This window comes from Mustela putorius, unplaced genomic scaffold, assembly GCF_011764305.1.
Source record: "Mustela putorius furo isolate JIRA1106 unplaced genomic scaffold, ASM1176430v1.1 tig00003834_pilon_pilon_pilon, whole genome shotgun sequence".
NCBI classification, from domain to species: domain Eukaryota; kingdom Metazoa; phylum Chordata; class Mammalia; order Carnivora; family Mustelidae; genus Mustela; species Mustela putorius.
The window spans coordinates 34,696,849-34,719,683 of NW_025421987.1; the positions used below are offsets into that span (position 1 = coordinate 34,696,849).

General features: G+C 39.9%; 1 protein-coding gene across 2 annotated transcripts in view; it reads right to left on the minus strand.

Annotated features, from left to right (window-relative positions):
• Positions 1-2,010: 2,010 nt before the first annotated feature.
• The window catches only part of GUCA1C (guanylate cyclase activator 1C), a 29,766-nt gene continuing 8,941 nt past the window's right edge, over positions 2,011-22,835 (minus strand). Inside the window, exons 2-4 of one of the 2 annotated variants that reach the window (XM_004769142.3) lie at positions 16,420-16,569; positions 11,143-11,230; positions 2,011-2,292 (exon numbers count right to left, since the gene is read on the minus strand). In XM_004769142.3, coding sequence (XP_004769199.2) covers positions 2,123-2,292; positions 11,143-11,230; positions 16,420-16,569 — 408 coding nt within the window. In that variant the 3' untranslated portion in view covers positions 2,011-2,122. Of the gene's footprint in view, positions 2,297-11,106; positions 11,231-16,419; positions 16,570-22,835 lie in introns of both variants that reach the window. The other variant, XM_045088161.1, reaches the window with a different exon arrangement.

Here is a 22,835-nt window from a genome sequence, read left to right on the forward strand (position 1 = left end):
TGTGATGATAGTGCAGCATTGGTGGTATAGTGGTGAGCATAGCTGCCTTCCAAATGTGCTGAAGATTAAGCTATATACACTTGGCTCCAACTTTATCCTTCCATTTTTTGCTCTGTGATGCTAGACTGGTGTCCTTCTCAGTACCTTTCTCCTTTGCTGGCTGTTTCCCTATAAAGCTCAGTCTATAGGTGGTGCTAAAGGGACACTACCAAGCAGGGACTCTAAGAAAGTAGTATCACTTCTCTGAGTCTCAGGTGCCAGACATAAAGTGGGGATAACAGCCACACCACTGGGCCATTAGGATTAAACAAGCCCACTCAGCACAGTTCCAGAGCAAATATCAAGGCATGCAAGGAAAGGAGGGGGTGGGTTACACACCTGAATGAGGACTGACCTTTCAGTCTGTCGAGGCACAGAATCAGTGAGGATCCAGTCAAGGAAACAGAAATCACACTGATTCACAGCATTAACATAAAGTATTAGTGAGAAAGACATTGGAGGAGTGAAAAAGCAAAGGGAGGACATTGAAGAAGCAACACAAAAAAGGCTGGAAGCAGCTACCCTCCTTGGCTAGAAGAACAAAGGGGAAAGGTCAGGGTTACTAGGACGTAGAAGGTTGGAAGGGGAGGCTGGGACCCAGTTTTCTGTGGAAAGGACATTAGGTGCCTCAAAGGAACGGGCTGATGAAATCCAATGCCACTTCCAAGATAAAGCTGTTGCTTGGATAAGACTGTCAGGATGCTTTCCTTTTCCCTTCTACTGCTAGAAAGCTCAGAGTCCAATGGATAGCCCACTGTCAGCAAATGAGTAGAACTTTGTGTCATTATGGCTGTGATGATTTTTCTTACTTATTCTACCAGCAATACTTTTTCTTCAACATACATTGTGCACCTCTTTGCGAATCTCCTCAAATTCTTTTTGAAAACCACAGAATATTTCCACACCCATCTAGACTACCTTCCTCTGCATTTTCATCTGTACCATCATCTATAACTTCTCTACCTCCATTTATACTTCATTTCTACCACCATGCATGCCTCATCTGTATCTCTAATCCACATTTTTATCCACATCTGTAACCACAAGGGAGACAGGGCCATCCAAGTCTGTTTTTGTAGTTTCAGTTGTGTGTGTTTAGCCCAAATCTGAATATGAAAGCATAATTACAAATGTCTTAATATAAAGAGAGCTCACATCTGCTCTTCAGCCTCCACTGTGTTCCCACAAGAAAGCCTTGCATTGACAGATGCATTAATGGGCCCATGATACAGAACCCAAAACTTAAAAGTTCTAACCCATCAAGAAATCTCATTCATCATTTCATTTTTTGGAAAGGATATAAAAAATGAAGTGTCAGAGCTATAATGTCAGGACCATTTAAAATGTCAAGTGCTTGTTGTTGCATAGCCTGGCTGTCTGCTGTTCTAATCAAACCCCCAACTGGCATAATAATTACAGATGATGCATCCCATTTTCATGCACAACTGGACCCAGATTTACAACAAATCAGCAGAAACATTTTCATTGCCCAGCCTGAAATTTTCTCCTTTTACTACAAAGCTTAAGACCTTTCCTTTGGAGCAGAACATTATTACTGACTCAAGACAGGATTCAGGGTAAGAATAGGAGAAAAAGGGAAGAAAAAAGTTTCTCTGTAGACCGGAACTCGGTCACTGATAGTAGAGAGATACGACAGAAGCCACGAGGCAACAAACATATTTGCTGAATGCATGTTTAAGAACAATGTTAAAGTATGGAGACACTGCCCAGATTATCCAGGTCTATTTCAAGATGCACATTAATTTAGGCATGCAAGGAAATAAACATGTGAGCACTATTTTAAAGGATGGAGATAATCCTTCAGTTTAAGCATCATGCTCTAATCTGTAGAGAAACCACTAATATAGATAGAAGAGCAACAATTATTTTGCCCAAGATCTTTATGGAAGTATTCATGGGACTTAAGTGATGTATTCATAAGCCGATACCAATTATAATAAAAACCTGAAATCAATAGCATGTACATGGGAGAATTTCATCTCTTCTCAACCGAAAGTCTTGCATCCACTGAAAGTTGGAAAAGGCATTCTCATGGCTCACAGCTGCTTCATTTCCACCTTCCCTAGATCAGCCTTCTCACGTGGCTTGAAGGAAGCCTCCCATCTGTGTCTGACTGTTTCTCATTATAGATCACTTTCAGTACATTAGAAAAGTCAAAGCTCTTGGAAACAATCTCCAGAAGATATTCATCTTTTTCCGTGCCATTGATAAATTCTTCTAACGTCAATTCTCCTAGAAAATAATAAATGAACAATTAACAAGAGCCTTGTTCATACCAATCACTTGTGTATACAGTATATTCCCTAGTACTTTTCTTGATATTCTTCTGACATCCTTTCACCTCAACCAGACTCCCAATTCTTTGAATATCCTTACACAAAAAGGTATTCACAAAATCCTTACACAAAACCTAGATGTCCATCAACAGATGAATGGATAAAGAAGATATGGAATATATACACAATGGAATACTATGCAGCCATCAAAAGAAATGAAATCTTGCCATTTGCGACAACATGGATGGAACTAGAGCGTATCATGCTTAGCGAAATAAGTCAAGCAGAGAAAGACAACTATCATATGATCTCCCTGATATGAGGAAGTGGTGATGCAACATGGGTGCTTAAGTGGGTAGGAGAAGAATCAATGAAACAAGATGGGATTGGGAGGGAGACAAACCATAAGTGACTCTTAATCTCACAAAACAAACTGAGGGTTTCTGGGGGGAGGGGGGTTGGGAGAAGGGGAGGTGGGGTTATGGACATTGGGGAGGGTATGTGCTTTGGTGAGTGCTATGAAGTGTGTAAACCTGGCAATTCACAGACCTGTACCCCTGGGGATAAAAATACATGTTTATAAAAAAATTAAAAAATTAATAAAAAAAATCCTTACACAAAAAGGCATTCAATGGTAGGGTTGCCAGAGAAAATATCGATGACAAATACAATCTAATTTTTAAGGGGCGGGGGAGGGGCAGATGGAGAAAGAAAGAGAGAATATCAAGCAGGCTCCATGGCCAGTGCAGAGCCTGATGCAGGGCTCAAGCTCATGACCCTGAGATCATGACCTGAGCTAAAATCAAGAGTCCAAAGCTTAATCAACTGAACAACCCAGGAGCCCCAACTACAATCTGTTTTTGAGTGGAGAACATTAACAATGCACTTGTGTTCACATACACAGTCATGTCTCTACACAGTATCGATTATTTGACATTTAATCTTGAAGACATGAGCAAGTGATAGGAACATGAATATTGCTGATTTCTAAGATCAGGAGGAAATGACAATGTTTAAGGTTGTTTTCAACCTTCTTTTCTAAGGAAATAATTCCAGGGACTATCCAAAGCTGTGAGGAAGGTTAAACATTTTTTTTTTTAAGATCTTATTTATTTGAGACAGAGAGAGAGACACACACAGAGAGAGCATGTGCAAGGGGAAGGAGAAGAACAAGCAGACTCCACACTGAGCGTGGAGCTCAACGTGGGGCTCAAGCTCAGGACCCTGAGCCAAACCGAGAGTCAGATGCTTAACCAACTGAGCCCCCCAGCTTCCCCTAAAAAAGTTAAACATTAATTCATTCCACATATAATTAGTGGTAGGCCGTCTTCTGTGTTTTGTTTTGTTTTTTTTTTTAAAGTAGGCTTCATGCCCAGCATGGAGCCCAGTGTGGAGCTTGAACTTACAACCCTGAGATCAAGATCTGAGCTGTGATCAAGAGTTGGACACTCAACCACATGAGCCACTCCTGCCCCCCTCTCATTTTTGATTCATAATTTCATCAGTTTGATTTAAGCCGTGGACCCACCCTGGCGAGTCCCAGGCTATAAAACCATTGCCTTATACCCATGTACCATGGTTGCTATGTTTTGCCACAAGCCTCATCCCACAAGACAACTTTTCAACATTTTGGAAGGATGGGGGTTCTCTGTTGACTCATTTGTTTGTAATTATGAGCTTTATGGTACATGCTGGATAGCTCGTTTGTGTAAGCACCTCCAAATGCCCTTGTTAATCACTGTCTTGAAAATGTAGAAATCCTGTCCTCTCTCTATAGTCCCATCAGGCAGAATGTGCTGTAGAATGCATTGTTTAGTGTTCAAGTGATCAGGAGCCCTGGGGTTGGCCAACCTGGAGTATCTCCCTTAAAAAAGTGTCCAGGTGGCAGACCTTGGTTTCCTTGGAAGCTCTCTCCATGCAACGAAGGGAAGGGCCACTAATAGTTGCTAGGTTAAATTACTAGGATATAAAACTTGATGCACAGAGATGTCTGCAGCAGTTGTTCCAGCCAGGAGGCCACTCCTGGCTTCCCTATATGTAAATTCTCCCAATAAACCTCTGTCTTGTCCCACATCAGGCTCCCTGCTCAACAGGTAGTCTGCTTCTCTCTCTCCTCCTCCCTCTGCCCACTTTCTCTCTTTCTCTCAAATAAATAATAAAATCTTTAAAAATAAAAACAAAAGCAAGCAAGCAAACAAACAAATAACCCTATGTCTTGATTGCTGTCTCCAGGTCTTTTCTTTGGCCTCACTGGATCACTACCTGCCCTGGGCTTAGAGTCTGCTGGGATGTGGTTGCACATGAATGTCTTCAAGTCAAGGTGTATAGATGTAGTTCTGATCTCAGAGTGATTGTACGAAATAGGTTTTGTGGCTATGTGGAAGGGCAACCAAAGACAAACCAAGAACATTCAGTAACTAGAGAATGAACATCTGAGGCAAATAGTCAGCAGGACCTGAGATATTCTTCAGTGGATAAAATCAAATATCCAAAACACCACGATAGTGATTCAAATATAAATAAGCATGGATCATCACATTCTCATAAGATACCTTCCTCTTGGTTTCAGTAGCAAAATTCTAAAACATGTTTTTTAAATGGAAATTGAATCTTTTTGTTCCTTATGTTTTCCTTATGCCAAAGAAGTTTGTGCAAGATGCACAGGGTAAGCATGAAGTCATCTATGTCTCACAGGGGATGTATAACCATGGAATGGAATGAACCAAAGTTAAAGAGAAAAAACAAAATGAGGAGTAGTAAGTGTGGGGCTGGGGACAGCCATGGTGTGGCATGTTGGGTCATGGGAACCATAAACAACAGCAACAAAACAATCTTATCAATTTTGGCAAAGGGAAATCATAGCTGCTAAATTCCCCAAGCAAAAGCTTTTCAAATTTCTAGGGGCTTCGCATAACCAAAAGAGAAGTGAGAGTGGAGACAGGGTAACTGAAGTGGGTTTCGATCACTCAGTTATACACTTGTCCACTGTCACCAGTGCTAGAGGAAAGAGCTGTGTCTGAGGGTGTGGAGGGTATAGTCACCATGTCAAGTAAAAAGCAACATAGGCTACTGGTATGGCAAAGAGAGAAAAGATGGAATTTCTTTTAAAAATATTTTTTTAAAAAAATTGAGATATAACACTGTTTCAGTTTAAGGTATACAATGTAACGATTTGATACATGCACATATTGCAAAATCCACCACTGCACAGAAGTTACACTTTACACTTTTTTTTTTCTTGTGATGAGAACTTTTAAGTCCTACTCCCTTAGCAAATTACAGGATGGAAGTCTTTGCTGTTGTTTTTCCTCTTTTCTCAAAACATGTGTGAACTCTGCATATTTATTTTTTTCCTGTTACCTAACCACTTCCCATAAAAATTTTTTTTTGAAATTAAGCCAACTTCTACCTATACCAACTGACAATACTTACTATTTCTGTTTAAAGTACTTACTTTGGAATTTTCCTCTTTTCCCTCTAGCACTTAGCATTCATTCACTTACTCATCAAACACTTAGTAAGTCCCAGCTACAAGTGCCATTTCCTCCGATGTTACCGTTCTGGAATGTGACAGGTGCTCAGAAAACATGCTGACAAACTGCTTTCTTTTATCTGATGCTCTTAAACATTGCTTCCTAATCCCTTTAAATTTGCCTGCAGATTTATGCCCAAACAAATTAAAAGGATGATATCTGAATCTGTCTAAAAAGTATTGCCTATGCAGGTCCAGAAGCTTCCTTCAAAAAAAAAAAACCTACCAGCATAGAGTCAAAGCCAGTTAAGAGGTGACTGAGCTGGAGATCACAGAGCTCAGAAGGATCTTAAACAATTGTTTGAGTTTGTATTATTTTGCTGTATGTTTCAAGACATATTTCAGTATTTGTAAGGCATAATTCAAAAGGACACAATTTTATTTTTACATGTTGAAATATACATATACACATCACTTATAGCTACATGATTTAGTGTTGTTTGTTGTGTTTGTGGATACATTCTCTCCTCCTGGGGACCCTGAAGGTCAATGCTCTTCCATCACCCACTATCGATTTCAGCAGCTTCATTGATGATATAGTGAATTGATGAAATATCACTGATGAAAATGTGAATTGATGAAATATGTGAATATTTTCTTTAGCCTCTTTTTGTAATCTGTTCATCTTGTTGATATTCCTGGGTCCTGTATTTCTTCCCATTAACCTCCTATATTATCTTTCATAACAAAACAAAAAAAGGTCTCCTACCCGCTCCCCTCAAAAGAAAAGCCAAGATTTCCTATACAAGCCCACATTATCATTTTTGCTCTAAAGAAGTCAACCTGGTTTTAAAAGAAACCAGCCTGTGTAAAGGACTTTTTATCAATTCTTTCTAATGCTTTTAAATTAGAAGTTGGTGAACAGTATAGTGGGGCTGGGAAATTAGCAGAAATGGGAACAGGGTGGGGGGGGCAGGGGGGAAGGTTGGTGGCAGGGTCTCAGGAGATGAGAACGACCAGATTTTCAAGTGCCAGGGAACCAGTGAAGATTTTACAGGACACAGTTTTGTAGTCACTAGCAAGGTGGCGCTAGCGGCATTTAGCAGCATTCTACAGCCCAGTTTTTAAGTGCAGCAGTTTCTTCTCTTGTACGAGAAAACCCGATGCCCTCTTCTCCCTGGTAGTTCTGCTTCCCAGTTTGAGTCGCTGTGACTTTTGTGGCTTTCTACAATCAATGTTCTGACTGACGACAGTGGTCCTTCTGGGTAACTGCTCAATAAAATGTCTTCATGTCCTGTCCCTGTTTTCTTTTACCCAAGATATCCACCCAATAATTACCTCTTTCATTTCATCTTGGGCCTTGTTCTGTCTCTTTTCACTTTCATGGTATAGTATTATGAGCCACTGATGTCTCCGCTGCCCCTATCCTGTTTGGCGCCAGGTTAAACTTCTGGACGCTTTCTGCACTTACACTGTGAACAGCAACCATAAATCTTCCTAAATCATGTCAAGAATGACTCCTAGGCAGTGGATGGTAGAACACGCTTGCTATTCTTCCTGCAGGAAAGGCTGCAGAATTCCATGCTTAATCATTTATCCTGACTTGTCTTGCTGTCCTGCCTGTTTTCATTCCTCAATAACATTGAATATTGAACTTCAATCTTCTGTCTTTGTCATTCTCTTCAAGTTTTCCTTCCTGATGCTTTTGTTCATAATATAAGAATAAAAAAATTTCTTGTTGAATTATTACAATAATACATGCTCATGATACAAAACTTAAGCACTACAAAAAGGTGTAATGAAATGAAAGAATCCCCCCATCATCTCTTTCTGTCCCTGCAGTTTCACTTTCCAGGAGTAATTAACTCCTGCTAATCAATTGCACTTAAATTTTGTGAATTGAGCATACACACATGTATGTTAATTTCCAAAGTAGTCTAGACAGATAACATTGCAGATGTTATCTTTCTTCCTACAGATAACATTGCATGTTGTGGAGGGCCTATATGGTTCAGTCAGCTAAGCTTCTGATTCTTGAATTCAGCTTGGGTCTTGATCTCAGGGTTCTAGAATGGAGCCCTGTTTTGGCTTTCCTACTCAGTGAGGAGTCTGCTTGTCCCTCTCTCCCTCTGCCCCTTCCCCCACTAGTGTGTGCATGTGCTCTCTTTCTCATTCTCTTGCTCTCTCTCCAATAAAGAAATAAATCTTTTTAAAAAAATTGCATATTGTGCTTGTTTCTTTTTTATTTCTTCCTTCACTTTTCATGACATCTTCTTACCACTCATTCATCTAAGAACTATTCAAAAAGCTACTAGTACATGTCAGGAAGTGTGAGCATGTAAGAAATACCAAAGGACATAAAACAGAAATAGTTCTTGCCCTCATGGAGTTTGTAGAATCGCATCTTTTTGTTTTCTTAACATTTATCCTATGCCTCTCTTTTGATTTGTCTTCCAACTTTGATTTGCTAACTACTATGATGATCACGTATAGAATACTTCACAGCTGTTGTGTATTTTTTTATCTCAACAAATTTGATGTTGGTCATTCTGTTGCAAACAATTGCAGTCAAATTGGGATGTTTGTCTATGTTCCTAAAGTTGTATCCTGCTGTATTGTGATCTTCTTTATCTTCGGTTTCAACATTTACTGGATTATCAGATACCAATAGTATGCTTGCTTTTCAGTTTGAAAAATTAAAAAATACATTGGCACACAGTCAACACTATTCTGGTAAACTTGACTAATATTTCTATTTCTCCCAACACTAATGTTTTGATAACAATAATAATCAACAATTTAAAAAGTCTTATTCAAGGTATATACACTTAGATCTGTTCAAAGATAAATAGACATTTTCCCCAGTGGTGCTTACTCTCATATGGGAGTGAAACACTTTATTTTCCTATGGCAAATACTGGGAAAATCCTTTTATACTTCTGCAAATATCAACCCTCTATGTCTTCATTACTTTCTTTTCCTTGCCTTCTGGTGCTCCAGTCTGTCTTTGTCCAAATGTACAATTTCAGCATCCTTTTCTTGATATAGAGAATGATCCAGCTGTCTCTTGATGAGATGATACAACAACCTCCAATAATTTGCATATAAAAGCAAATTCTTTCAGTTTCAGTTGTGTATATGCATTTGCCAAGAAACAGTGGTTCACTGTTGTTCCAAAATGCAACTAGTTTATTTGATATCTTCATTGTAAAGACAATGATACACATCTTTTTTTCTTAAATACACATTTCCATCAGAGGGAATGATTTGCATGATTAGTTCTCTAAGCCATTCCAGAAACCATAATATATTCTCTTTCTTTTGACATATTCTTTTCAGACCAAAGAGCCCGTTTCCTGGGCTGCAGATATCCTTAGTTATTGCCCAAGAAAACACCTTCATTCTTCTAGATTTGCATCCTTTTGCAACCCTCTCTTTCTTTTTCTAGGCCCTTCCAATCACATTCTCCCATTTTACTGGTTCCTTACACTTTGTTTGTAAGGAAACTGTTTAGATAATAAATAGAGAGTCCTGCATCATTTTCTTGTTTTCTGGAACACATGATCTGTTCCTTCACACTAAAAGAAATCAAGCCCCTTCTCAAGGAGAACACAATCCTCAAAGTTCTCCAGGAGAGGTCACTTTTCCTTTCCTCCCACTTCCATCCCTAGATGCAGGATCCAGAGATATTTTCAAGCATTCTTGACCTGCCCTTTTGACCTTTATTGTATTACTAAATCTGAAACATTCACAATATCCCATCAATTTCCACAATACTTGTTCTTTGGTCAATGATTTCAGCCCCAGCCTGAAATGTTTTATCATTTCTACTCCAATCCCTGCCATACTCTAGCACCTCTAAGATTAAAAACTAAAACAGAAGAAAACCTACAGTATTTGTCCTGTTTGGTGATTAGAATTTTCAGTTGCATATTTTAAATGAAATTGTCATTACCTCCTAAGATCTTCCACTCTCCATTTCTCTGGTCCTTGTCTACCCTCACTTAGTTTCCTTGTCAATTCTGGGTAGTCGGAATCTGTGTTTTGCAAGTGTTCACATGAACTGACTTATTTTACCCTCAATCTAGATAGACCCAAAGATAAGTGATTACAACCAAATGGCTCTGATCTTGGCCATTTAGAAAATGAGCATGCTAACTTGAAATTAAAGTGAAGCAAACTAGGACTAGGTCCTAAGAGGGAGATTAATGCTATTGATGTATTTCTAAAGTGTTATTCTGAGATTTATACTCTTGTCCAGTTGTTTGGCTCATTCATAGTGGCGGTTTCATATGAACTCCCTCCCAGCCCCCTCACCATCCCATCCACAGTAGACGTGTGCCAACTGCCACACTCAACATGGGTGTCTACTGCCCTCTAGTGCCCATTAAAAGAAGTGACCTATGGCGGTCATGTTGGTTCTTTGGAAAAAATTACCTTGGATTGATGGCAACCATGGCTGGAGTCCCAATACCTCATATCCATCCCTTTTCCCCACTTAAATCACTTACTAACTGCATATTTTCCACAATGTCAAACTTTCTGTTTTCAAGGAACATTCCTAGATAGGCTTCCTCAATCCCCAACCAATATGCTCCCCTATCAGTTTACTGAGATCAAAGTCTTTCCGTGTAAGCATTTCCCCTTCTCCCAGAATGTCTGCATCTTCCCTTTCACTCAGTTTCTGAACAAGAAGTGTACCTTCTCTGAGCTAAAGAGGAAGCCAGATTTGAGGGTAGCAATAGCAGATGGAAAAATGAGCAGAAAGAGTAGAAATGTAGAAAAGGTACGAAGAACAGAAATGAAGGCAAATGCAATAACTCTGCCCAGAAGTGTGTATTCAAAGGGAAGGGGAAAATATGAGAGTAGAGGTAAATTACACAATTGAAGAAATGATTTTTATACTATGGAAAACTTGCGTTTATTGACAAGTTGATGCGACACCTGCAGTAGAAAGTAATAATTACTAGAACATACCCCAAAGCAAACAAGAGAGTCCTTCAAATCATATTTTCCTACTTTTCTTTCCTTGTACCTCCCTTTACTTTGTTCATATATCCCAAAGTATCAAGCATCACGAACTGAAAATATGTGTGTGTATGTATGTGTGTGTGTGCATTTGTGTGTGTGTGTATTTTTTCAATAAATATTTACTCAATTTAATTGTACTGACTGGAGAACATTGAATTGGCCAAATTATGAAGCCCAAGTGATATCAAAACTACGATTTTCTTGAAAGGTTCATGCTTTTGCCTAATGGCATTCCCTCACCACCATCTACTACTTTGTAGATTTTTTTTTTTAAAGTAAGCCCAAGGAGAGTAATTGCCTTACCATCATTGTTTATATCAATCTTATGAAAAACCAAGTCAGTAAATTCTTCAGGACTCAGAGTTTGCTGGCCATTGAGGGCCTGAACAGCCTGCAAAGAGAAATTAAATCAGAAAGTTCAACTTTGCTGGAAGCAAATACATTTCTGTGACATTTCTACCCACAATGTGACAGAATTTGAGGATGTGTTCATGTCATTTTGGCTGTCCAACCTGTTCTAGTTGTTAAAAATAAATAAAAAAATTATATGTCAGTTCAGGGTAATGAGGCTTAGAAATGTAATTAACTGAATACAATCTGAATTTGATATTATAGAGCAGAAAAGGGATCCATTCAACACATTAGGTCACAAAAGATACAAAAAGTCTACTGGAGAAAAAAACTGTAGCAGCCACTGTCATAAGAATTCTGGACCTAGAAAACAGACAATGCTCTCAACTTCAGACCAATTATCATTGATTTTATGGAGAAACACGAAAGGATATTCTGTAAGCATCTAAGGCTTCCCCTCTAGCTTCTGACACTGGCACCTCTGGTCCTTTTTGCCCTTTTGTGGAATGATCGACTGGGAAGACAGATATATACGCCTTGGAAGGACACGGTATTTCTCTCACTGCCAGCACCTTCATCATTACAGCTGTCAGGGGGCCCAGGGAAAAATGACATTTCCAGCTTTCCTAGAGGGAAAATTTAACCATTCTCGACTTCTCCTCCATCTCCAGGTGATTAAATTAAGTGACCAATATTTGATGTAGAAATGCATCACGAAATGAAAGAGAGATGGAGAGAGAATGAGTAGTCATCTGGGAATCCGAACAGAACTATCTTGATTGAACATGAAGGGATCTTTAGAAAAACCGCTGGCAACATATTTTAATTGAGGGCACAGTCTGCAATAGGACTATCTCTTCTGCTTCTCAAGCATTACGGAAGCTGAATCCAGGATTAGCCAGAGCGTACAGTGGTAATGCACAACTCCTGGCCTTAGCAAGTCAAGGTCTCGCAGTCAAATATACAGTGATACTTAGAATAATGGTTACAGGGGCACCTGGGTGGCTCAGTGGGTTAAAGCCTCTGCCTACGGCTCAGGTCATGATCCCAGGGTCCTGGGATCGAGCCCCACATCGGGCTCTCTGCTCAGCAGGGAGCTTGCTTCCCTTCCCCTCTTTCTGTCTGCCTCTCTGCCTACTTGTGATCTCTGTCAAATAAATAAATAAATAAAATCTTTTTAAAAAAAAGAATAATGGTTACATACATGTAGTACCTTATTGGACATTTTTAGTGTTTCTCAGTCTCTTGAAAGAGGTCTCAGAAGCTTAGAAAATTTGGCTAGGCATCTTCAGGTTAAGCCGGAAGGGATGCTAGACCGTATGTATACATCATAATAAAAGATTATGCAATTTCTAGGATTTGTCTGTCACCCATCTCTGGGCAATATAAGTGAGACTGAAGGATTGACTGGAAGGTTGATAGACCTGAAGGGATTTTTTCAGAGGGAGCTGTCAGTGTTGCCTGTCTTTTCCCTCTTCTTACAGGAGAAACATGGTTAGGGGACAGGCAAGGATGCACGGCTTGTTTTCTTCTCTTCTCCCTCATTTAGCATATCTGTACTTTTAAAAATTATATATATATTTTTCATTTCTTTTCAGTACACCAGAATTCATTGTTTATGCACCACACCCAATGCTCCATGTGCCCTCCATAATACCCACCACCAGGCTCACCCAACTTCCCACCCCCCGCCCCTTCAAAACCCTCAGATTGTTTTTCAGAGTCCATAGTCTCTCATGGTTCTCTCACTTTCTCCTGCATTTAAAGCTAAGCCCTTCTCTGAGAACTCTTGAGTGGGAGCAGGAGGAGGTAAGAGAGAAGGGGGAGCAGGATACCTCTGACTTGGCAGGCACTGTCATTGCTACCAAGTGTCAGAACTCTCCGTCCGACTGGCAGATGTTGGAAATCCCCTCCTTATCTGAGACCATGCCTCCCCTTCATTACTGAGACTCTCTCCTGCAATTCCCTAGACATGCGTCAGGCATTTTGATTCCAGCTGACCCCTCAAGGCTCTTTCTACAAGTCCTAGGTCTGAGTTTCTCAGTATCTGCACAATTGATATTTCAGACTAGACAATTCTTTCTTGTTCAGGATTGTCCTATGCATTGGAGAAAGTTTAACATCCATCCCTGGTTTCTAAACAATAGAGAGCAGCTGCACCACGCCCTCCCCCACTCACTGCCCTGCTGACCACCAGAATGTCTCCCAACATTGCCATGTGTCCCCTGGGGGAGAAGGGGGGCAACCTCGTTCATGGTTGGGAACCACTCTCTGGTTCTACCTCTAGCTCCCTCTTCTTCTGAGGTGGCTTCATTTCTCTAAGGGGCTCAGCTGGACAAGATCCAAGACAATTCTATATCAGCTTCCCCACCCCCCATATCTGATCCACGAAAAAGCCTCCGTCCCAACTAATTCTGGGCGTGCGACACTTCCTAAACCATATCCCTCGACTCTGTCATATGGATTTCTCAGATTCAAACAATGGAACACAGTGTCGCCCGAAACTCCATGGTCTCCTTAAATCCGCGTGCTACTGACTTGAGTGCTCTTACCCAAGAAATCCTCTCTAATAATCTTGCTCAAAATTCTCCTGACCATTTTATGCCTTTGAAGTGAAACTACTTCCTTTGTAAATTTTGCCTATAATCTAGTACTTCCTTTGGATCCTTTTGGTGGTTGAGCTGTATTTTATTTTAACATCCTATTATTATGTATTGGAAGAACTTCTATGCAACATGGAGGGCTAAGGGGGTAGGAGAAGAATAAATGAAACAAGATGGGATTGGGAGGGAGACAAATCATAAGTGTCTCGTAATCTCACAAAATAAACTGAGGGTTGCTGGGGGGAGGAGGGTTGGGAGAGAGAGGGGTGGGGTTATGGACATTGGGGAGGGTATGTGCTAAAGTAAGTGCTGTGAAGTGTGTAAACCTGGTGATTCACAGACCTGTACCCCTGGGGATAAAAATGTATTGCATATTTATAAAAAAATTTTTTAATAAATTAATTAAATTAAATTTTAAAAAATGTTAAATAGGAAAAAAAAAAAGCTCTCTGTTTGACAATGTGCTTTTCCCCCAGATAAAAAAACTGAGCCATTAAAAAAAAAAAAAAAGAAAGAACTTCTATTAAACAGCATGTATTATTCCTGACCCTATTTTTTTTTTAATATTTTATTTATTTGACAGAGAGAGATCACAAGTAGGCAGAGAGGCAGGCAGAGAGAGGGGGGAAGCAGGCTCCCTGCCGAGCAGAAAGCCCGATGTGGGGCTCGATCCCAGGACCCTGAGATCATGACCTGAGCTGAAGGCAGAGGCTTAATCCACTGAGCCACCCAGGTGCCCCCCTGACCCTATTTTTTTTTCACTTGCCACCAAAGAGAAAACATGTTTGTGGACCACTCATTTTTGGTAAGTACGTATTCCATTATGTTAATTTATTTAAAACTTTTCCTCTCTTAAGTCACTTATTTTTTAGTATTTTAAGTGACTCTGTGATGTAAGTCATAGAACTTTTATCTTTGATGTTAATGATTGCTTTTCCTGACCAAAAATGTTGACTCTAAAATGAAGATAAACTTTTAACCTCTTGATGCAGATTACCAAATTTCCAGGAATATTCCATCCATTTATACTTCCTCCACAGTGTGTAAGGGTGCACTTCTTACAGTGCCCTTGCGAGAATTACATCTTATTCTTGTTAATTTTTATTAATTTCACTGGAGACAAATAGTATCAATTATTAATTTCTGCTCTGTGTTTTTATTGTTTCCTTATTTCTTTTTGTTCTCTTTCTAAACGCTTTAAGGAAAAATTCAATTAGCTACTTAATATTTCTCTTTCCTTTTCTCACTAACATAAGTTATACATTTTAACTAATGAAAATCTGTGCAAAAATTTCCATAAGATTTAGACAAAATCATTTTTATCCTTTTGTTCTTCCTAATTCTTTTAAGAATTTGATGACCCTCTCCCTCCCCCCAGAAATGGATAACATATGCAGGAAAAAAAAAATCTGCCCTCAATTTCATGTCCTTCAAGGATTCCCAAAGACCACAGATCCACAGATCCCAAGATAAGAACGCTTGGTTTTTGTACTGCTTTGGAGGCATCCCCCAATATCTGTATGCTTTATTACATATTTTATATTTTTTAAAAATAAATTCAAGAATATTTATTTAAGAGGACATTCTAAAATTACATGAGGTTGGGTACTCTCTAGAGAATATTTTAGATTCCTAATTTTGTGTTGCAATATGTAATATATATACAGAATTTCTGAATTTTAATGTTTACAAAATTCAATTATGAAGTGCATCTTAGTATTTTTTTGTGAATTACCTGTGTGAGATCAAAGTGGAAGCAATATTAGTATTAACACACTCTTGAATTCTTTGCATATGTTGGTGAACTCTACATTTGTTAAACAGTTTACATTTTAACAGCTTTGTCCATTTATCGAGGTGTTTAATGATAATGGTAGTTCTATCCATTTACTTTTCTTTGCATTTTGCTAAAATTATACTATGTATTATGTTTGTAACTCAGATCCTTCATCTGTAAATGGAAGAATTTGGACCAGATCATTTCTAAGACTTCTGATTCTAATTCTGACTCTGTGTTACAAATTCACTATATCACATTCCTACTGTTTATTTTACTTCACAACCTCACTTAGTTACAATGTCTCATTTAACCATCTTTTACTCTAGGACCCATTTCATCTCATACCGTGATAATAACTATTCCCACTTCCATGATGGAGGGGGACGAGATTCATAAAGGGACTCATTGATCTTTAGAGCTGGAAAGGACCTGAGATCCTTGAGCTACCTATTAAAAATACTTTAGTCCAGCCCCCAGAAAGATTAGTCCTCAGCTACCTTTGTTCTTAGTTCATGGCTCTTGTTATATAAATCACCTAGTATCTTAGCTGTTCCTCCCAAAACTTTCTTCACGGATGCAGACAAAAGGTAAATTGCTTTAGAACATGTTTATTTCATTTTTCATCTCCGTACTCTGCTACATCTGTGAATTTGAACATCAACAAGAAAATGCTGGTTTGCAAGTGCACACTCAGTAACCAATAGCACAGTAACATTTACATTGTTCCAGCGGTTCCAAATGTATATCCCAAGAGTCACCAACCACATAGCTCTCGCCAGCTCCACAAGGAGGAAAATGACATTAACTCTACAATGTCCTACAAAGTTGCTTCACTGCTTCACTTACCATGAAGATGTTCAGTAGCTCCTTTTTGTCAATAGAACCATTTCCATCAGCATCATACAGCTTAAAATACCATTTTAATTTTTGCTCCATTTTTCCTCGTATAACTAGATTTATAGCAGCAATAAACTCTAAAAAGTCAATAAATCCATCCTATGAAAAGCAAGGTGGAAAGGGAAATCAATATCTAAGAAAAACAATTGTTTTTATTTGAGAAGTCATGGTTAGCACAAATTAATATAACTCACAAGATTAAAGCATAGAAAACTTCCCAGCATTTTGTTAAACAAACAAACAAAAACATGGGTACAGTGTATAGAAACAAGCGACTTTAAATATATAGGTAAGTTCCTTTTTTTTTTTTAGAGAAAGTATCTACTCCTTATGCCCCCCAAAAAAGGGAAAAGTTCTGAAATCCTAGGAGAGAAGGCTGTATCCTCACCACCACACATCCCACAGTGACCGTCTTCTCCTGAATATCTTCAGGTTTTGTCCTCCACTCAGGAAAAGACAAGGTACCAGTTTCTAGTAGAAAGGAATTACCAGGAGCTAAATTCTGTACTCCTCTTTAGAGCGCCCCATTGATATTTTTGGAATGCTAAACTCCACGATTCCTTTTAAGTATGTCGTTTTCAGTATGAATCAAAATTTATGAGCCTCTTTTCTATAAAGATTTTGCCATATTAGTCAATCTTAGAAAAGACTGTTTAAAGCTCTCAAGCTTTAGGCAGTTCCCCTCCTCTTGTTTTACTTTCATTTGAAACAGAAATAGTAGGTATCATTCTTAAGACTCACACCGTACAAACCTTGCTCAACTATCTTAAGAAAGGTAACTGGCTCTAGGGAGCATGGGATCTATTCTCTGCTGTGTTCCCACAGGAGTTCAAATACCAAATGGTAGCATATTCAGCCCAAGAAAGCACTCTGTCAGCTGCATTCCCCTTGGAACTTTGGAATGTAGAGTCCTATTTACAAAACAGGAGGTAACATAAAGTACCCCTTTCCCTTGGACGTAAAGGGCTTGAAACGTATTGGCCTGTAAAATGGCACGCTTTTGCTTTGAGCCTCAAGGTTTTGTGTCTAGTCTATAAGAAAAGCAAATGAAAAATCACTAGTAATTCTGGTTGTGAAGCAAATCTTGTTTGCTGGTTAACAGCTTTTTGTGTGTCTGTTTGTGTGTGTGTGTGTGTTTTTTGTTTGTTTGGTTTTGCTTGTTTTGTATTGTAGACTACTACAATATCTTGGATAATGAAAACCAATGTGCTAATCACTATAGCCTGGTCTTCAAAATGTATTGTTTTTAAAATTTTTCTACAATATATAATAAAAATACCGTAAGAAAATATTTTAAAATTTTACTACATGTATTAGGTTTTTACATTTTACAGCTTAGATATCTTTATCCCATCAATAATTTTAATATTTCTTGTAAGTGATAGGACTTCTGCTAACAGTTTGGAGTCTGGTTGAATAGGCCTCCTGAAGGATATTTGCTCAAGTCTACAAAACATAGCTGGTTTTACCTTTTCTCCATCTGCCTTTCCTACTGCTCGTCACCACTTCACTGTGTGAATCACTAGCCTTGCTATGGCTGAGACAAGGGAGATAAGTTATCACAGAGTGGAAATTGAAGGTGACATCAAGATATCTTCTGATTTGGTGGGACATGACTATTATTTTTCAGTGATGAGACCAGCAGGTGCAGAGAACAGAAGTTGAATGGACAATGGGGACATTGGCTCTCAGGTCTTCCTCTTGTGTCTTAGGTCACGCAATCAATACAATCGTTTCCTGGGCAGTTTTTATGCCTGTTTGCCCAAAGCTTACAGAAGCATCCTCCCTGAGAAGTCTTAGCTGGCTTGTTATAAAGTTTCCATAAAAACCTTCTATTTTGTGATGGTTTGTTTCTCTTTTTGAGTCCTGCTTCAGTGATCACAGTTTTCGGTGTCACCTATATAATGAATGGCAACAGGCTAGACTGAACCTTGTTGACGTTAGAACATTTGCTATTTTATGATTAGGCACAGTGGGCCGGTGGCCCTAACTCCTTCCAAACCAGGTTCTGGAAGCTCTGAGCAAACTGTATCAAGAGAGGAGCATAAATATTTTCATTGTATGGCTTTAAAATGGACAATCCAGTTAATCTACAACCAAGTTGATAGTGGATAAGAAAGTCTTTTTTCCTTAGACAACTGCAGCCTTTGGCAAAATCTCCTGCAAGCAAAACATTTTCTGTTTTCATTTCAGCATTCCATTATGTAATTAGACAAATTCTTAACAATCCACAGCCAATTCTTCTTTCCAGTTATCTTTCTGGTAAGATTTTGTGAAAATTTGCATCAGTGAGACAATTCTGGTGAATGTGATTTAATGGCTTGTGTTAGTGTTGGAGAGAGTTTTAGGTAATGCTTACTCTGTAAATCAGAAGATAAAGTAATCGCTGCCTTCAGTTAACCTATAGTTTTCAAGCTCAGGGTGGGGAGGTGGATAAGAATCACAGAGAAGGGGCGCCTGGGTGGCTCGGTGGGTTAAGCCTCTGCCTTCGGCTCAGGTCATGGTCTCAGGGTCCTGGGATCGAGCCCCACATCGGGCTCTCTGCTCAGCAGGGAGCCTGCTTCCCCCTCTCTCTCTGCCTGCTTCTCTGCCTACTTGTGATTTCTGTCAAATAAATAAATAAAATCTTAAAAAAAAAAAAAAGAATCACAGAGAAGGTGAGATGTTCCGGCAAATGTGACTAGGAAGAATGCAACAGAGAATGTCCAAAGACTTTTCTTTAAGGCTATCCAAGGAAAATCCTTTTAAGTTTATATTTCTGTATTTGAGCCCCCAGACTCCTTGTGGTGCAGAGAACTTCCTGAAGATGTCTGATACCAAATGGTCTTGTGCCAGCGTAGGGTTCCCCAACCCCTTGGCTGGATACAAACAGGTCCATTGGATGACCAGCCTCAAAATACCATAGGCCCTAGCTGACCAATGGGTTACTTATACCAGGACACAGCTATAAAAAAGGAAGATTCCATTTCTTCCCATAGTTCCTCACCTTCCCCCTTTAACTACAGCCCCTGTCACTGCCACATGGCAGATAGTCTCTCCCTTGCCGTCCTGTCCCCTGCTCCTTGGCAGTGTATTCAATAGACTTCCACCTCCTTCAAAAATAGCTGTCTTTGCCATTATGATTATTATGATTGTTATTTTTTACTATTATTTGCAAAATGAAGGACTCTTTCTAAAACTGAAATTCTACCATTTGAATCTGTGAAATGAAGCCAAGTTCCCCTAAGGACATGACCCAGATTATAAATTTGTGGCTCCATCCCAGGGACTAAACTCCAAAGCCGATGTCTCTGGAATATATTGAGATGACATTTCGGTATCTGTTTCTCCAGGTCTCTCAGGTATATAGAGAGTGATGGCAGGACCACATTGGCATATCAGATGTTATCTTCAGTGACATCTTACCTGGCATTTTACTAAGTGGGGAGAATGGTGGGGTTAGTCAAGGCTGCAATGCAGGTGAGAGGTCCTGAAGAGGGGGAAGTGCTGAGCCAAAGCAAGGACCCCTTGCCCAGCAAAGGGACACTACAGAGTCCTAGCCAAGCACCCTGAGTGGTATATACCAATAAGTGTCCTGGGGTCTAGTGACACCAAGACCATAGAAACAGGATTGTTATTACAACAACTAGGGATCAGACCCTGTATGTTCTAGTGTACCCTCTCATTCAGGAAAACAAATAATGTAAATCCAACAAAAATCCTCCGAACTATTCCCCAGATTAAAACTCTCCCTTCTCACAGCGCTAACGTTCTGCCACTTTTCACAGAATCACTCTCTGTGAAAAATTCATGAATTGTCACAGACCCTAACCTGAAGACATTTTCATTCTTTTACATGTGACACTTTCCAATGGCATTTTACCAGCTGTGGTAAGTCAGCAGCAACATAGGAATTGAAATGTCTGCCTGGAAATGGTTGCTCAGATGGTAACTCAGAGAATTAGTATAAGTATATTATATGACGGATCAATAATCATCAGTGATATTTAATTTGCTTTTTAGGAGCTACCAAAAAATAGGTAATATAAGGACATCCCAATTTTGTCAAACACATACGAGTACTTTTTAAAATACCTTTGTGAATTTTTGAAATCTATAAAAGTTATGTTCAGCATTTATGACCTAGCCCCATTTTCATAGATAGACACTTAACATTAATAGCAAACATAGTCTCCATCAGCCATGGAATTGCTGGAATGCCCTGAAAAGAGACTCGGCTCTTTAAGATGAGAAATATACTGCTGGCTTGGTAGGTCGGTTCTATAATGTGATCTTTATGCAGATCAAACACAGTTGTTCTTGACCATGACTATACAAAATTCAAGAGTCCTGGGACAACGCGTGTCTCGCAGTATGTGTCAAATAAGCTCACAATTCTGAATAGGTTTCTTGGATATCAATCAAGAAGCCCTGAGCATCTGCCTCCAGCATGTCTCCAGCTCAGTATTGTCTGGACCAGTGTGAATCAGAAGCCAGTCTCAGGTGCTCTGGGGGAGGGCAACACAATTGTCTGAATGGGCTACCTACGGAAGACCCACCAGCGATCACAGCAATGGCAGCCTTTTGCAAGGAACATCCTTAGGGAGCCAATGTGTCTCCCTACGTAATATCACAGACAAAATAAAATCCAGGCTTGCCCTAATCCAGACAGTTTGCTGTCTCCTAAGAGTATTATTTCCCATGGAAGAGCCTGGATTCTTGTCTTTCCCGAACGGAAGAGGTAAACAGAGATGAACAGACGGTGGGAAGTATAGAGCTGTATTATATGCTTCAAGGCTGTGTGTGTCTCCACTACGATTTGGACCCAGAGTCCCTTTTTAAAATGTACCCCAATGCTACAAAGCTTTTCGGTAGCAGAAATGGGCATAGGGCCCAGCTTTCTAGCACTTCCACGGTGGTCCTTCTGGCTTAACTGTGGCGCTCCTGTCTGGACGCACAGTCAAACCACCTGAAAGTTCACAACAAAATAAACATTGTTTGGATTCGGTGGGGGCTCAGGTGGAGACCTAGCCGGTAGTCATTTTCATCATACCCCAGGTGCTTCTCAGATGGAGCCAGATTTGAGAACGACAATTCCAACAGGTTTTGTTCAAATACGTGAGTGACAACAGCTTAAGTTGAAATGTACATCAGCAGGTACAGCGGATGGCTTTAGCATGTGAAATTCTGTGAGAAGCTCCACCAGCATGTTGATAATTGATGTACATGCGAAAATGCTTCGTAAATTACAAAGTGCTAACCAAATATGAGGTGTTTTATTATCACCAACACATGCTTCCTGAGAGCTTCCAAGTCAGTCCTTCTGAAGCACTAAGCTCAGTCTTTCCCCTTAAGAGATGGATGGCAGCCTTGTTTGTGGTCTCTAGGAGATGGTCATTTGTTTGCAGTAAACCTGTCTTACTGGGGAGCAGCAGGAATTGCGGTCGCCCCGCAGGCAAGACAACCTGATACAGTGTTAGAAGCTGGGGGTTAATGAACAACAGCAATTACAACAAAAGTTAAAAGCCAGGTTGCCTGCTCCAATTTTAAAGGGTTCTCACACAGAGAGAGGCTAAGGAGCCAACTAACCAGAGGTCACTTGTGCATTTCAAGTAGAGCTAGCACTTCCGTGTAGCTGTTCTGGGTTGAAAAGACTTGAAACTCTAAGATGATTCCCATTTAATTCATCTCATTCTGTGACTGGGAATCATTTGAAGGGGCTAATGTGTCCCCAAACCACACAAAGGACTCTCTACAGCACTGGGGTTGGTTAAAGAAGAGAAATGGTGGGCACACCACCTCTGCACCTGGAGGTGCACCCTTTCATTCGGAAAGCGAATCTGAGCTTGATAAACTTAATCTTCCTGTTATCAGACCCTTAGGGCTGAGGTCGGAGTTACCTGCATTTTACAGATAAACGCACCACCCCTTGGTGGGTCTTCGGACACATTTTCCCAAAGTTTTCTCCTATGTTATGTCACATGCGCTGAGTGATAGTGTGGGCAGGAGAAGTCTTGTCTCAGTTTTAGAACTGATGTCACTGACACGGAGAGGTTAGGAGCCTTGTCCAAGATTACACACGGTGATAAGGGTCAGAGCAGGGACAGGAGCCCAGCAGCCTCCCTCTCCTGCAGGGCCTCCCCCTCCTCCCCGGGTGGCCTGGGCTTCATAGTACAGAGAGTCACAGAAAGGCTCATTAAAAAGAGCAAGGACTCCTGACATTGAAGCCAAGATTTGATCTTTGAACATATGTATAGGTAAACTAGCAGATACTGTAGTAATCATCTATTAGATCCCCCGCTTGCTCTTTCTGTAACAGTTATCACCCGTGTTTCTAAGGAATCATTCACATTCCCTCTTTGATTCCCAGGGTTTTCCGAGGAATT